Source organism: Cygnus atratus, chromosome 4 (genome assembly GCF_013377495.2).
Source record: "Cygnus atratus isolate AKBS03 ecotype Queensland, Australia chromosome 4, CAtr_DNAZoo_HiC_assembly, whole genome shotgun sequence".
NCBI lineage: Eukaryota > Metazoa > Chordata > Aves > Anseriformes > Anatidae > Cygnus > Cygnus atratus.
This window is the reverse complement of record NC_066365.1, coordinates 73,501,640-73,517,350: the sequence shown is the minus strand read 5'-3', so window position 1 is coordinate 73,517,350 and position 15,711 is coordinate 73,501,640. Positions and strand designations below refer to the sequence as shown.

Genomic DNA, 15,711 nt, shown 5'->3' with positions numbered 1-15,711 from the left:
CAGAAAATATGCCAGAGCTCTGTACATATAGAGTCAGTACAAACCCACTCTGTGAGCCTTCCTATGTCTTGAAGTTGTGACAACAAGATGTACCATGCCTACTGGAAAGTATTTATGCCCAAGGGCAGGGGGACAATGTTCACAGAAGGAGGTGTCTAATCTTGCTGCCTTTCATTTTGTTTAATCTAGTTATGCCACGTTTTGCTGAACAAGTTGAGGTTGCCATCGAAGCGTTGAGTGCGAATGTCCCACAGCCATTTGAAGAGAATGAGTTCATAGATGCCTCCCGCTTGGTTTATGATGGAGTTCGTGACATCAGGAAAGCTGTTCTGATGATAAGGGTATGTAAGGCACCCGGGAAATAAAAGTTGGAACTTAAAGGAAAGTATCACGCTGGATGAGAGGAATATAAAAGCTGCTTGGACTCAACCCTGTTTCATAATAAGCCAGAAAAGCTTGATACTTAAACAAGCATAAAATAAAAGTATGTTCATTGGAAAAGTATTTTTAAGCAAAGAGATTAGGGTATTTTAGGGGACAAACAAAAATTATTTTGTTACTCACCTGAGAGATGATTTTATCACAGCTGCCTGTAGATGCAAACTGTAGAACTCTTTCCGTAGTAATACCATTATTTTGCCAAGATTTTCAAAGTTTGTGTAGAATGTTTTTGTTTTCTTAATGTATGTGTGCTGCCTAGGATATGAGGTAAGTCTGGTTAAAATCTAAACGAGTAAATAAATTATCTTGCTGCTCCAGTGAGCATCTGCAAGGATGGTTTTGAATGTTTACTGGACTAAAGAATGTGTCATTTCAGTGTTGACTAACCAGTTGATTCAATTTGCTTAAGCATCTTAAAAAAAAAAAAAAGCAAAACAGCATAATAATTGTGACAGTAGATGTGTGTGTCTTGCTTTTCAATGTAGTCCATAATCAGATTTCAAAAAAATAAAATAAAATAAAAAATAGATAGATAGATAGATACTAGATATATATGGTTTGGATGGTTCAGACATCCCAATTGAGATTTTTATATGAAACCCAAATTTCCTTGAATCTGTCCTGATGAAAGCAAACGTACAAATGAAGTTATTGTGAAAATCACAGAGAAAACTGCCTCTTATGAAGCAACTGACAGTGCTAAAGCAACAACTCATCCCCTTAAGCAAACAGCATACACTTCAGGTTGTGAGTGTAGCATGGTACCGACGAAAGACTTCAGGCAATTACAGCACTCCAAAATATAGCTTCATTTTAGTCACCTGTCACTATATATTAACATTTACACAAAAAGCTTTTGACAGATTTAATTTTATAACTGCAAAACAAATCCCATTCCCATACCCAGTGCTAATCTGAGGTAGCTTGAATTATAGGCGTGGTTGATGACGGGGGCAAACATACCCTGTTGTGAGACATTTGGGGTATTTTCCAGATCAGGATGGAAATAGAATATCTGCATAGTAAAAGATCTCTGTTTTTCCTTCAACTATCCAGTTCCTTAGTCTGTAACGGTTGTTTCTAAACTTTCCTTAGGACAAGAGCCATTTCTAAGTACACATCAGTCTTTTAATCCAATCAGACATTTAAACTGCTTCATAAGATGCAGTCATGAGCTGGGTTCTTCTGCAGACCCATTTTCTACTGTCCGCTGCCCAGAGTTCTGGCTTCCAGGACCACCTTCCTGGGCAAAAGTGGGACATCAGATCTGTCCCACTGAGGTTGCTATGAGGTTTTCCGTACTGAATGAGATTTTTGGCTAAGCAGAAATCACCATTTTAAATTCACTTCTTTCAGTGCCATCTTATTGTTATGTTAAGCACTAGCTTGGAAAGCTGATCAGCATTCAGGCTTCACAGTCTCCTTAGAAACATCCAGGTTACTGTCGCAGTTGTATCACTACCACTTTCCACTCCATGTATGATATGAGCTAATGAATTCTGCTTATCCAGATTAGGAAAATGTATTTTTTGCATTCAGACAATTAACTTATTTATGGAGCTAAATGTAGTGCTCCTTACCCAGGCAGAGAACTAAAGCACATAAATGGATTCATTATCCTTATGAGTTAACTGGGAAAATTCACACTGATAAATTTACATAAACCAGAGTTTGCTGAGTCAGAACCTTATCGTCTATAACAACCAATATTATTTTCAGTTTGAGACACTTCTTAGCATTCCCATCCAGATATCTAATGTTGAAATGGAATATACAATGAAAGGGTAAACACTAAGCTACAAAAGACAATCTTTATAATATTTTTATCTAATAATTTCTTAATTCTCACATATCCCTTTAATTCAGGCTGTAGAACTTATTGAAGAATTATTTAAAAAACAAACAAAAAAAAAAACAAAAAACTTGCAAACCTTTTAGAGCTTCTGACACAAACAATTATTTTCAGGCAGTAATTGTTCATGTGCATGCCATGAAAGATTGAATTTATCTGAGATGATTCTCTTATTTCATAAAGCCACTTTTAAAATTAATTTTTGTTGGTATTATTACATTTAGTAAGCTAAAGGAAAGGGGGGAATCTCTCTTCTTTGGAAAAGGGAGATTTTATTGATTGTCTGAAAGAGAAAGGAGACTCATTTTACATTGAGGTCTATTACTATGATCTATACAGAAGAAAAAATCTATTTCACAACAGAAGTAGTACAAATAAATTTAGGAGTATAATTATAGAACCTAAAAATAAGATAGGAAATATTAACTTAGTTCCAACATCTTTTAAATTACTGCATAGGGATCAAATTGCACTTTGTTTTTTCATAACTACTTGTAAAATTCCTTCAGTAATTAGATGGAAACCTTCTTTACAGTTAGAAACAATCACAATGGCATTTTTTTTCATTCTTATGTGTCTACGAGGCCAGTCTTTTTTCACACATGTCCTTTGCTATTGGCAGCCTCGCCAACAGCAGGTTAGTTGCAACTGCATTATCGTGTTACATTTGTTTGGATCAGGAATACACTTTTGGAGCCAAGCTCCAGTTGCTCCCACTTGCCATGTTTTGGTTCACATAATTCAGTGGTTCTGGAACATATGAACTTGATCCTTCTGGGTGATCCTGTAAGATGTGCTCTATCTAGGAGCATGTTAAATGTACTCTTAACATTATGGGAATTTCATTCCATGGCTGCAAAGCACACCTACACTGAATAAAAATCAAATTACGGTAGTGCAAATGTGGGGTCCTCAGCACCAACTGTTTGGAGGTAATGAATCCATACTTCTTAAAATAGGATTAGCCTTGATCACCCATAGGGTGGCCACTGGAATGAAATCCAAGGTGTTAACTACATCTCAGACCCTCTGGAAAATGAGACTTGATGCAGAATCACATCATCTTTTCAAATAGCCTGTCTCTGAAGGGCACTAAAGCAGAGTCCGTTGTCTATATTGAGAGCTTTACAAGTTGAATTTGAAGTATTAGTTATTACTGTAAAGAATTAAACAGCTCAAGACCTGCTCTGTGAGAGGTTCTTTGTCTTTACTGCTCAGTTGGCGCTTACAGCACCTGAGTCACTCAGGCTGCAACCGCCTTTGTACAGAAACAAATGCCTAGAATAGCATGGAGTTGAATATAAAAGCATATTGTACAGTCTTTTTTCTCTTAGCTTTTAGAAGTAGAAGGTGTTTTAGTGGTAGAAAATAGGGAAATGTCTCTCTTCTCATTACAATGTTGGCTTCACTTGGTGTTTACAGTGCTGAATTTCTTAAAATTGCATCTTAAAATTTTTAAGCATGTAGGGAACTATACTGTAATGAGTCTTTTTGAATTGGTGAAATATTAAACAAACAACATTTGTAATTTTACATATCTATGCCATTTTACATCTAATACGTGCAAAATTTACATTTTCATAATGGAGTTACAAAGGGTAGAAGAAAATTATAGTGATGGAAGATATTTTGTTCACAGCAAGTTCTTCAGTCTAGCAGCCATAGAAATATTAAAAATAAAAAAGTAAAAAATGCAATGACTGGAAGATGAGTTTCACCAAATTCATAGTAGAAGTAAAGCATGGATTCTAAAAGTAAAAGAATATAATTACCAGGTAATTTATCTTGGATTGTGCAAGTCTCTCCACTGGGAGAATTCATCAGAATTAGATGAATGCAGTGAAGAATATACTCTACATGTAGTAGAGACACATCATTTGAAAGAAAAATAATCTTTGTAAGTCTTATGGCCTGTGCTATACAGCAGTTGTCTGAAAATTATGAAAATGGTCACTTTTTGTTCATTAATATCAGTGAGTTTTTAAAATCTGTTAGTTTTGAAAATGATTCTAGCTCCCTCTTCCACAGGTGTTCATCAGAGTTTTGTTTAGATGCTGTCTCTAAGCTGAAATCCAAGTTTCCTTATTTTGTATGACCATAAATTCATATTTCTGAAGGACCGAATCTGTCCTTCTATCTTCCAACTCAGATAAATTAAGTTTCAGACTTTGTTGTCTTGGAAACTAGGTTTTAAATACCATGGTTGAATTAGTTGTACACAAAAATTAGAGTTCTTATGATATATTTAGAAGTCTCTGCTAAGGAGTTAAAAAGCTTAATTCCAGTTACCTCTATATGTAATTTTTCTTTTTTTCCCCTTTGTCTCTAAACAAAACAGAGACCTTATTATATAGGCTGCGTCTCCAAAGGATCAGATAGAACAAAGCAGCAGTGAAACTGTGAAAAACATGAAGCATGTTTGAAATGGCAGCCTACAGATAAGAGTTCACTAGTATTCTTCATTTTAATGAAAAATGTAGCTGTTCTTGGAACAAAATGAGGGTGAAGAATTCTCCACACTTGAAAACCTTAAGCAAGTGAATCTGAAAGTTAATTCTGGATTAGATCTCACTTGTACATGTAGTAACTACTGGGATTTCTTGTATTCGTAGTATATTATAACAATTCCATTACCTTGTCCTTTTGTTTTGTACTGCCTTTTCTCCAAGTTCAAAATCTATACCCATTAAGTTCCTGTCTATTAAAGACCACAAATTTTAACATTGTGAATGCCAGGCAGTAAGAAGCAGCAATGCATTTTTCTGAATGTTTAAGAATGAATCACTGAAACACAGAAGTTTCAGAATGTTTTGACTCTTTGAGAGCCTGTGCTTACATGTTACACTGTTGGGATCTAATATTTTGAATATTACACCTGGCTGATCTCTCCAGCTTAGGCTATCACAGCCTTTACCCTGCTTCAGCTCTGATTGCAAGAAGCTGTGAAAGGGCTACTTATTACCTTTTATAGTCTTATGTCTACAAAATTGTGCAGACAGAAGAAAAAAAGAAGAGTATACCCGGGGAAGGGTGTTGGTTTTGCAATGCCCAGTGCAACTGGCTAGTTGAATGGACTTGGAAGATGGGGAAGAGTCAGATGGTTTGCGAAGAAGGGGCTGAAGCTTTCCTGCCTATTCCAACTCTTTGCTGTAAAGGCTGGGCAGATGAAAATCTGAGCCCTATGACAGGAAGTACTCTGTCTTGCTTAGGGAGTTATGTGCTTCTGTTAGTAGCTGGTTTGCTTACGACGGAATTTAAAGTCACATCCTGCCTTCAGGCAGCTGAGCAGAGAGAATAAAGTGATTAAAGATGTTTGGGCAGCAAGACCATTGGACAGTAGTACAATGATGGGTACCAATCTTTCATTTCCTTTGTATGGCAGAAGAGAGAAGACAAATTCATTTTTTTCACCTAGACTTGATCTCCTGTCTAACCTGTTAGATGCACTATTTGTACATGCATCTCGTCAGAGATGCTGCCTGAGTTTTATTACCATACTGTCATACGTGGTTATTTCTTCCTTCAGTGCTCAAAACACATATTTAATTCATACTCTTTAAGCCAAATGAAGAAGGCTGTGTATTTTTTTTTCTCCCCATCATGTGCACTTCACCATGTACCTAGCAAAGCAGATGATTTTCTGTTACAAACAGTGATGTGCACTTCATGTTGGAAACCAGACTGTAATATAAATATCTCCAAAAGACTTCTCAACATTATGTTAGAGAGTTTGGACCAGTTCCTAGTGACTGAGCATCTTCAAGACAGAGCTGTAATGACAACTGGCAATGATTAGCACCTCTGCTAGGAAACTTGATGGCGCCTCCAAGCAAGAAATGCCAGCATGAATGATTTCTTCTATGACGGTAGCCCCTCAGGTGGGTACCCAGTAGAGTGAGGATCTCTCTGTAGTTACTGTGATCTTCTTTTTCTATTACTATCATTTATTGTACCTACAGAAGTTACTTGTGGACAGACTGTTGTACTAGATGCTATTAAAGTGCAAAATGGAATATAGTCTTCCATTCTGAGGCTATTTCTGTTCTTGGACCTTCTATATCAAATATAATACTAACTATTGTTTTAAAGTAGGCTGTTTCTCTCTTTCTTTCTGTTCTGGTTTTGACTGGAATAGCTAATTTTCTTGCTAGTGCTGTGTTTTGGATTTAGGATGAAAATAATGCTGATAATGCACTAGTGTTTTAGATATTACTGAGCAGTGCTTACACAGAGCCAAGGACTTCTCAGCTCTTTGTGCTGCCCTGCCAGTGAGGAGACTGGGGGTGCACAAGAAGCTGGGAGGGGACAGAACCAAGACAGCTGACCCAGATTGGCCAAAGGAATATCCCATACCATGTGGCATCATGTGAAACAATAAATATAGGGTGGCTGGCCAGTAGGTCGTGAGCAATTGCATTGTGCATCACTTTGTATATTCTGTGTTCATTATTATTATTATTATCCTTCCTTCCTTTTCTGTGCTATTAAGCTGTCTTTATCTCAACCCATGAGTTAGTTTTTACCCCCTTTTTTTTTCCAGTTCTCTCTCTGATCTGACTGTGGTTGTGAGGGGAGGTATGAGCAAACAGCTGTGTAGTGCTTAGCTGCCTGTGGGGTTAAACCACAATGCTCTCCTATATATTTAAGGGAGATTTTTTTCCTCCTATCCTGTGCTAGAAGGTGAAAATACCAAACAAACAGATCCATCATTTATCTTTTTTTTTTCTCCCTCCCTCCCTCCAACATTTTAAAGAACCTGAAAACAAGTCGTATGTAACTAGGTTTGGTCAGTATGCTCAGATACCCTCACATCGTTTATATAGCACCAGCAATGGAGATAACGTAGTTTCAGTATAGGGGGTGAAGCAAATTCCAAAGGCCTGGGTCTGAAAAGAGTTGTTGGTACCAACAAGACAAAGCAGCTTATGAATTTTACATTTGTTTCAAAAACGGTTGACATAATTTACATTTTCTTTCAAGAGGAAATCTCTTATTCACTTTGATAACTTTTTCTTCCAGGATGTGAGTTACCTCTTCCCAGGTATTTACTTTCTCTTTTGAAGATTATGCTGAGATTCCAGGAATATAATAGTAGTAATGTCCATTTATAAATTAAATAATATTGTTTTGAAATACTACATTCCGGTTGCTAATGTTTCCAAAGGATGTTTGTTTCTGGAACTGCATTCATCATGTTAACAGAGTTTTAAAAAGTTGCAGCAAGGTAATGATATATGCCGTTTGTAAAGGAAACTAAAGTTGAAACAACTTAATTTTCAAGCCAATTCAATTTCAGTTCTTGACTGCTTGGGCAGACAAGTTAATTTAAAAGGAAAGAGAAACAACATTTCCTGGGCAGGTAGTTGATGAAATAAGAACTTACTGTACATAGGACCTTTGTATCCTTTATAAGCTTGTCATCCACTCTCATGCTTTCTCTCCCTTTCTCTCTTTCTAGACCCCTGAAGAGCTAGAGGATGATTCAGACTTTGAGCAGGAAGATTATGATGTTCGCAGCCGAACAAGTGTTCAAACTGAAGATGACCAACTTATTGCTGGCCAGAGTGCAAGGGTGGGTATAAAACCCATGTTCTAAGCTAAGTGTTTGTATAGCTACAAATGAAAAGCTATGCCTCAGAAAGCACATGCAAATTTCAGATCTTCAGGGTCACTTAAGAAATAGCAGGAGTAATTTAACCTAGGTGTTTAAAGTTTTTCATGTCTTGCCTATCTGAAAAGCGCTGAGTTTATTGAATGATTTTCCTTAGGCTTAGCCTAAGGTGATACCCTGTTATCACCTATTTGCTCTGGTTAGTGCTGTAGGAGGAGGTCTTGCAAGTTTGGAATGTGCTGTAATTGTGGCAGTATTCAGCAAATTAAAAACTGAAATTAAAAAATAAAAATAAAAAAAAAAATCCCATCAGGGCACCATGTACTGTATCCAGAAAAATCTTATTTTTGTCATGTTTCCCAGTGTGCAAACTTGTCAAGGAGAGCTGTTTAGGCTCTGGAGTAGTCCCTGTAATTTAATTGTAATTGAAGACATTTGTTACTGAGTCAATGTAATTTTACCAGGGTAATTATATAATGATGAACTGTACTCATTGTGATTTGTGACCTTAGTTTGTGCATGGGGAATGCAAATTAAGCTGATGAGTGCTTCAGGGGTCACAGGTGCCAGAGAAGTGAAGTTTGTTGACACAGGATTATGCCAGGATAGAACAATAGGCTCTATGATTCTTTGCCACTCTCTGATGAATGTTTACCTTTCACTAAACACACTGTTCATCTCAGATTAAAAAAATAATAATAATAACAGAAGTATCATTTGGGGGATAAACGACATCATGAAATTATGTTTGTCTGGAAAGAGAGTTAAACAACAACAACAAAGGCGTTAGAATTTCTCAGCAGAGAATCACTGGAGAACTGGGAGCTACCTGGATTATTTCCATGGCTGATTTGCACATTTCTGCAGGTTTCTTCTGGTAATAGAACTTGCTGAAAGTGAAATAATGAGCTAAATGAGAAGCATACACATTCACAGACACACACGCACACTCTCTCTCCCTCTCTCTCAAACAAAAGCTAGTAGCTGGGAAGGTAACTTCTTACGTGGAATTCTGGAAGAGGATTTGCAAGGCTGAGAACCTCGAAGGCCAAAAGGCAATGATGGTTTGAAAGATTAGTTCAAAGGATGTGGAAGGAGGAGTTATCAGCTGTTGTAGGAAGACACACAGTATGTTAGGACTTGAAGTAAACATTTTAGACACTGCAAAGGAAGGGTAATGCAAACCTAAATGAAGTTTACTTGGAGGTATGGGAGGAATGCAAGACAGATACAATGAAATGTGTGGAAGTTTCTTTTTTAAATTAATTTCACTGAATATTGAATACAGATAGTAAAAATTCCATACCAGGTACCAGAAGAGCTGGTTCTCTGTCACTGTATCCCAAGAACAAAAATGCACTGTCTGTTATTGGGTCTCCTGGATATGATGACTAGTAACCTCACCACCTGGATGAAGACCAGTGTGATTGCAGGTCCCATCCCAGTGAGTTGGGTGACCAGGAACTGGCACTGAAAAGCATGAAGTTGGGAGAGTTGCAGAAAGACATCTGGATACCTATATCTTATTCTGAGAACTATAATGAGTATTCTGGATGCACATGAATATCTATTGGGGTATTTTTATATTTTAAAGAGCATAAAGTTCTGTTAATTGATTACTAAACTAAGTCTGAAATATAAAAGTACTGAAGTGTAATATTGGTATTTTGTAGTCGTTTTTTAGGTTGCAACTAAGATTGGTTATCATGTCATCTTTTTTGATCTAAAAAACACAGACTGCAGTAATACTTTTGCAAAGAATCTAGTTCACCTAGTGACTTAGGAGTCTTAAATTGTATTACATTTATTGCAGTTATTATCACTGCTGCACTTAAAACCTTCTGCTTTGATCAGCTGCACACTGTATAAGCATAATGTATTATAAAGACAGTCCCATTACTGGGTAACTTATAATGCAGTATGTCACAAGAAGCAACAAGTGGATGAAAACATAAAACAAAAACATGCTAAGAAGAAGCGACACCGTCCACAATCTTAAGTCTTGAGTGACTCATTGAAATGAGTCTGCTAAGCACAGTAGTATCTTATTTGAACCTTTTTCTTAGAAAACCTAGATTTTAAGTTGTGGATTGTAATGGATTTGTTTAATATTCTTACTGTATAAAGCTATTAGCATTTCAGTAGGAAAGCTTGTGTTGGTCTTCAGTAGGAATAAAACTTGAATATATGATCTGCGTTTGCTGCAGGATATAGCTTCTTTGAAAATGTATCAGCAGCTGGAATAGAAATGTTAAAACATTGCACACCAGTTTAAAGGCTGTGCAGATGAAGCTGCCCACTGAGAGAAACCACATGCAAGACATACAGACCAGCTTTCCAAATTCTACTGCTCCCATCATATTCTTTTAATTTCAGTTAATTCAACTGTTTTAGTGTTTTATATGTACACTTATTTATTTATTTATTAGCTTGACTTACACTGCATTTTTCTGTGGAAAGACTAATATGCTAACATTTTAAACTGCTGAGTTACATTGATAAGGCCTAATTAAAAGTCATGTGTTGAATTTTAATTTGATTAACTTGCAAATTTCTCATTTTCTGATCTACTGTTTATAACCTTTCTTAATTTCAGTTTTGGAAAAGGTCAATTATGAATTTTTAAAAGCCAAGAGCGTTTTAAGAATATGGAGAGAAAGACTTCAGCTGATTGAAAGTGACATAAACAAGAAAAAATGTAACGACACTTAAATATATGTCACACCCCATTAAATGTGGTCTTGAGAGCCCTAAAGCCAAATCGTAGCTCAACTTGGAAATCATTATTGGAAGTGTCCATTTGATCTTCAGAAATAATTATTATAATTTTGTAGGCTTTTCTTTTTAAGTGAGTGGGGGAATTTTCTGCTTTGTCGATAATGTTGAGACAAATTAGTATCAACTCGTTTAGTGTCTTTTTGCTTATCTTCCAAGATACAGTTAGACTACTAAATGTTATTGAAAGGTACATTCATTACAGCTCACTTCAAATGTATTACCTTGCATGTCATAGCTTATTTTAGTGTTGGGTTAAGCAGAAAACTGTTGTATTCCTGACAGAGATTGAGACTGGGGGAGTTGCTGGCAATTCAGTCTGCCGTTTCCAATAGATTTCATTCATTTTCTTTCTCCTAAAGGTTAAAGATAATTTCTGTTAAATCTTAATCTTCTTCTATAGAGTGGTGAAGAATCTGTATATCATGGCATTACATCATTTTTAAATTTTTGAAGGTAAAAGAAGACCTACAAACATCCTGTGAATTTGTTTGTGCCTGTACTAACAGAAACTAAATGTCTACTGGACTTTGCTTAACATCTTCCACTGCCATAAAAAGAAGCTAGAAGTTGGGCATGCAGTTTGAGTCAATAAATATATTTGTAGCATCCTTTTTTCATGCCCAGCTTCTCCCATTTTTCTTCTCCAGGCTATCATGGCTCAGCTTCCCCAGGAGGAAAAGGCTAAGATTGCTGAGCAGGTAGAGATATTCCACCAAGAAAAGAGCAAGCTGGATGCGGAGGTAGCCAAGTGGGATGACAGTGGTAATGACATCATTGTGTTGGCAAAGCAGATGTGCATGATTATGATGGAAATGACAGACTTTACTAGGTAAGGGCAAAATAATATTATGCTAAAGAGTTCTTCAGACATCCTTCTTCTTTCCTTTTTGTTGCAGTTTATAGCCTATTGAGATGATGCACTGTGTTTTGGGGGATGCAAAGCCTGATAACATAGGTCATACATAATGGGATGGGTTCTATGGTTCTCTGTGCATGATTGCTTTAGATATTTCACCAAATGGGATTAAATACTTGAAGTTTTTGCCTTATTTGCAAATTTGTTTTATTTGCAGATCGTCTTGAATTTCAGCAGCAAAGATAGTCTGTGACCTTACAGACACTCAACTGACATTTTGTTTAGTACCCATCTAAATGCATGTGCCTCTCTGAACTTTCAACATTTCAACACAATTTGTGTCAATCAAAAATAATGGCAAAACTATTTATATAATTTTGAAGGCTGAACTTCTTTCTAAAAAAAAATCAAATTAAATGAAACTGTTTTGATCTAATACTTCATTGTAGTCTGTCAGTAACGATTTTTTTTGCTTTCATTTCTTTTTTCTATTGACGTCTTTTTCTTTTCTAATTGCAAAGAATCAAAAGGCAATTCAGTAGTGATATCATGTAAACAGAATTATTTTGTTTAAATATGGTCATATTATTAATCACACCAGGGATAACTTTTTACAAGATGCTTTGGATTACAGGTCACCATAGTAAATAACAGCTTTTTTGATATTTATTCTGAATGGGAGTTCAAAATTATAAATGGCATTTATCAAAATCCGATTAAATAAAACTAGACAAAAATCTTTTTTTATTTTATTTGTCTTTCATCATGATTAAAACACCTTGTGTCTGGAGCATTCAGCCCATTTCAGAGAAAACAGTCTCTGCAGTGACAATACAGTGTTTTCACATACCTTATACATATATTTGTATGTAAATAATATTAATTTACATGGGTAGTTAATTGGTATAGGTATCAGCAAATATTTTTATGCATTTTAAATTTAAATATATATATAGAAAGTTTGCCTACACTTGAATAGATGACTGCTGTATTTCTTTCTGAATAATTATTCACTCAGTTTACTCATTTTTCTCCCAGCTTGTGTTTTCACAACTATTCTTTTGGCAGCAGACTCACAATTTCTGTATACCAAATGAGAGTGCAGAACCTCCTGTGAAGGGTGATGTTTTCAAGAAGTCTTAGTTACCTTTTGTATTATTCTTGTCTTTGGCTCTCTGATCTTTCTGTCAAAAAACAGAGTGAAAAACTGCCCAAGCAGTGCCATCATTTCACATAATGAAGAAATAATGTTCTAAAGCAACAGTCCAGAATATCAATGCTTTCTGCAACCTTCTGGACAATCTTTGATCCATTAAGCTTCAAATTGAAAGTTTTGTAATTGCATTTTCTACCATCAAAAGAACAGAACTAATATGAGAATGAGAGAAAAACCACTGGCATATCTGAAGTAAATTAAAAAAAAAAAAAACACAGTGCAGCCCTGTCTACATCAGATTTAATAAAAAATTGTTTAATATATTCCATTAAAACAGAACAAAGCCTTTTATACATGTTGGTTGACTGTAACCTCAGCAGTGTTAAAATAGAATTTTTTTTTTCAAGTGTATGGAATTTCTGACAGTCAAATCGGCTGCTGTAATTAATGTAAACGCATATGAGGTCACTATGAAGGACTTCTGTTACAGTTTAAGTTCAATGGAAGTTAGATACTTGTGTTTCAAGATCTATTTGAAGTGGAAATGAAAGTATGGAAAGAACCTTAATGATTCTATGATTCTAAGATAAAAATGGAAATATGTTTCAACATGTGTAGTTCCACCCTGAATGGCAGCTGAACTCCATCACACCACTCTCTCACTCCCTCGCCTCAAAGGAAGAGGGGGAGAAAATACAATGGGAAAGGGCTCTAGGGTTGAGAATAAGGACAGAGAGATCAACAGTTACTGTCCATGGGCAAAAAAAGACTCAGATTAGGGAGATTAATATAATTTATTGCCTACGCCTACTAGTAACAGACTAGAGCAGTGAGAAACTAAAAGCAAGCCAGAAAGACTTTTCCCCCCCATTCACGCTCTTCTACCCCCTCCCCCCTGATGGGGAATGGGGAATGAGGGTTGCCGTCAGTCCATAACACTTCATCTCTACCAGGCCTTCATTTTCACTCTCTGCCTCTGCTCCACGTGGGGTCCCTCCACAGGTCCCTTTTGGAGCCAGCTGGAGCTGGGTTTGATCTGACATGGGGCAGCTTCAAGGCACTTCTCACAGAGGCCACCCCTGCTGCCCCCTGCTACCAAATCCGTGACACATAAACCCCATAATAAGCCCCAAATGTGTTAATCTTGACATCACAGATGAAAAAACTGTGAAAGTAATAGTATGTTGTCCTGAGAAAAAACACCTTCAGTTTTATGTTAAAATATCCGAAGTTTGATCTTATGATTTTCCATCAGCCTTGTCCAAAGCTGTATTTCTCCACATAGTATCAAAATTAAATAATTAAATAAGGAAAATCAGCTTCTTTCCAACTGAGACATTCTCAGGGGCAGTAGCAAAAGTTATTATAAGCAGGATTAAAGTTTTGTGTCTGAAACAAACTACAGTGCAAGTCTGCAGCGACTTTTTATTTTTTTCAAATATATCTTGGTAACTCTAATGATTAAAATCAGATGTTTGTACATCAACTTAAAAGTATAGTATCAATCTTAAAACAAATTATACGTTTTAAATTTAACAATTATGCTTCAAGAATCTTTGATTTATGACACATTTTTTAAAAAAAAGGTTTTCTAAACTGTGCCATTCTGTTCTAGACTTGACAAGCTTAGCATCAACCACTGGCTTGAGAATAACATACTTTTTAATAGTTGTGTACTCAAGAAAGAATGTCAGCTTAACGGGCACTTAAAAATGCACATACATTTAGTGTAGCTCATGTGCTTAAGGCACTATCAAACTAAATCGCTAGAGTGGCATTTTGTAAGAGATGAAATATAGCAGACCAATACCTTAATCAATCTGTACTATACAAACTAGTTGAAAGGTGTCTTTGTAATAAGTTAAGAAGTCATTCATGTTTCTGTTTTAAAATCAAATACCAAACAGGATCACTAAAACTGCTTCCTTGCGTGATTGTTCATAATTGTATTTCACAGAGGTAAAGGCCCACTGAAGAATACATCAGATGTGATTAATGCAGCCAAGAAGATTGCAGAGGCAGGATCAAGGATGGACAAATTGGCACGGGCGGTAGCTGATCAGGTAATAACAAAAACAAGCATGAATATAATTTCTATCAATGAGTTGCATTTTTCAGGATAGGGGTATCTTTTCTTCTGTAGCAATTAACTTGATTTTTGCAGTTCATAAAAGTCATAAAGAAGTCTTAAAACCTCAGAAATTCCTGAGTTGTTCCACAACCTCACTTTCTGGACTGGGGAGACTATTATAATTAGATTAATATATTTGCTGGCATGAAAGCAGTAGACTTAGACGCTCTGTTACCCTTGCCATATGCCTAGGACTTCTTATATTGTTTCAGCTCTTTCTTCCAGCAGTTCCTTGATATTGCACTTTTCTTTCTCAGGATATGCTGATTCCATTGCATACCCTTTGCAGGGTATTGTGTTCTTCATCTTACAGAGCCCTGCTCTATGCTCTAGGGTCTGTGTCCACAGTCCCAATACCAAATTCATTTCACAACTATACAAATAAATTTGCTATATTCAGACCTTTTCTTTCAGATTGGATTATCTATTATTATCTATTATCTATTATTGGATTATCTATTATCTATTATCTATCGGATAGCAAGCGAAAGCATTGTATTAAAAGTCAAGAGCCAAATTTCAAATTCGGGTATTTGGTTCTAGGTACCTAATTTTAGATTTATGCAAGTTAAAGTTGACAATTTGTTCCCTTTGAAAAAATGAAAAATAAATCTTTTTTCTCTAACAATCCGCTGGAATACTCTGTAGAAAGCATGACAGAGTATAGGGAAATGAAGTAAATTAAAAATTGGGGTTTATTTGGGTTAAGAACTTTTATTTGTTCAACTAATTCTGATTTTCTTCATCTTTCATTTTGCATGTTCACCTAATGCTAATTTAAATGTCTGATTTGCTGGCATACATTGAGCAAATGAGCCTTGGGCAACAAAATTGTAACCCTTGTGCATCTAGTGATCTAGAACAAACAAGAAGGTAATTCGGTGAT

General features: G+C 36.0%; 1 protein-coding gene across 3 annotated transcripts in view; it reads left to right on the top strand.

Moving 5' to 3' along the window:
* The window catches only part of CTNNA2 (catenin alpha 2), a 476,528-nt gene that overhangs the window by 427,401 nt on the left and 33,416 nt on the right, over positions 1–15,711 (top strand). For all 3 annotated transcript variants that reach the window (XM_035547255.2, XM_035547256.2, XM_035547253.1), the window contains exons 13-16: positions 190–341; positions 7,752–7,865; positions 11,330–11,511; positions 14,652–14,757. In XM_035547255.2, the coding sequence (XP_035403148.1) occupies positions 190–341; positions 7,752–7,865; positions 11,330–11,511; positions 14,652–14,757 (554 nt within the window). The remainder of the gene's footprint in view (positions 1–189; positions 342–7,751; positions 7,866–11,329; positions 11,512–14,651; positions 14,758–15,711) is intronic.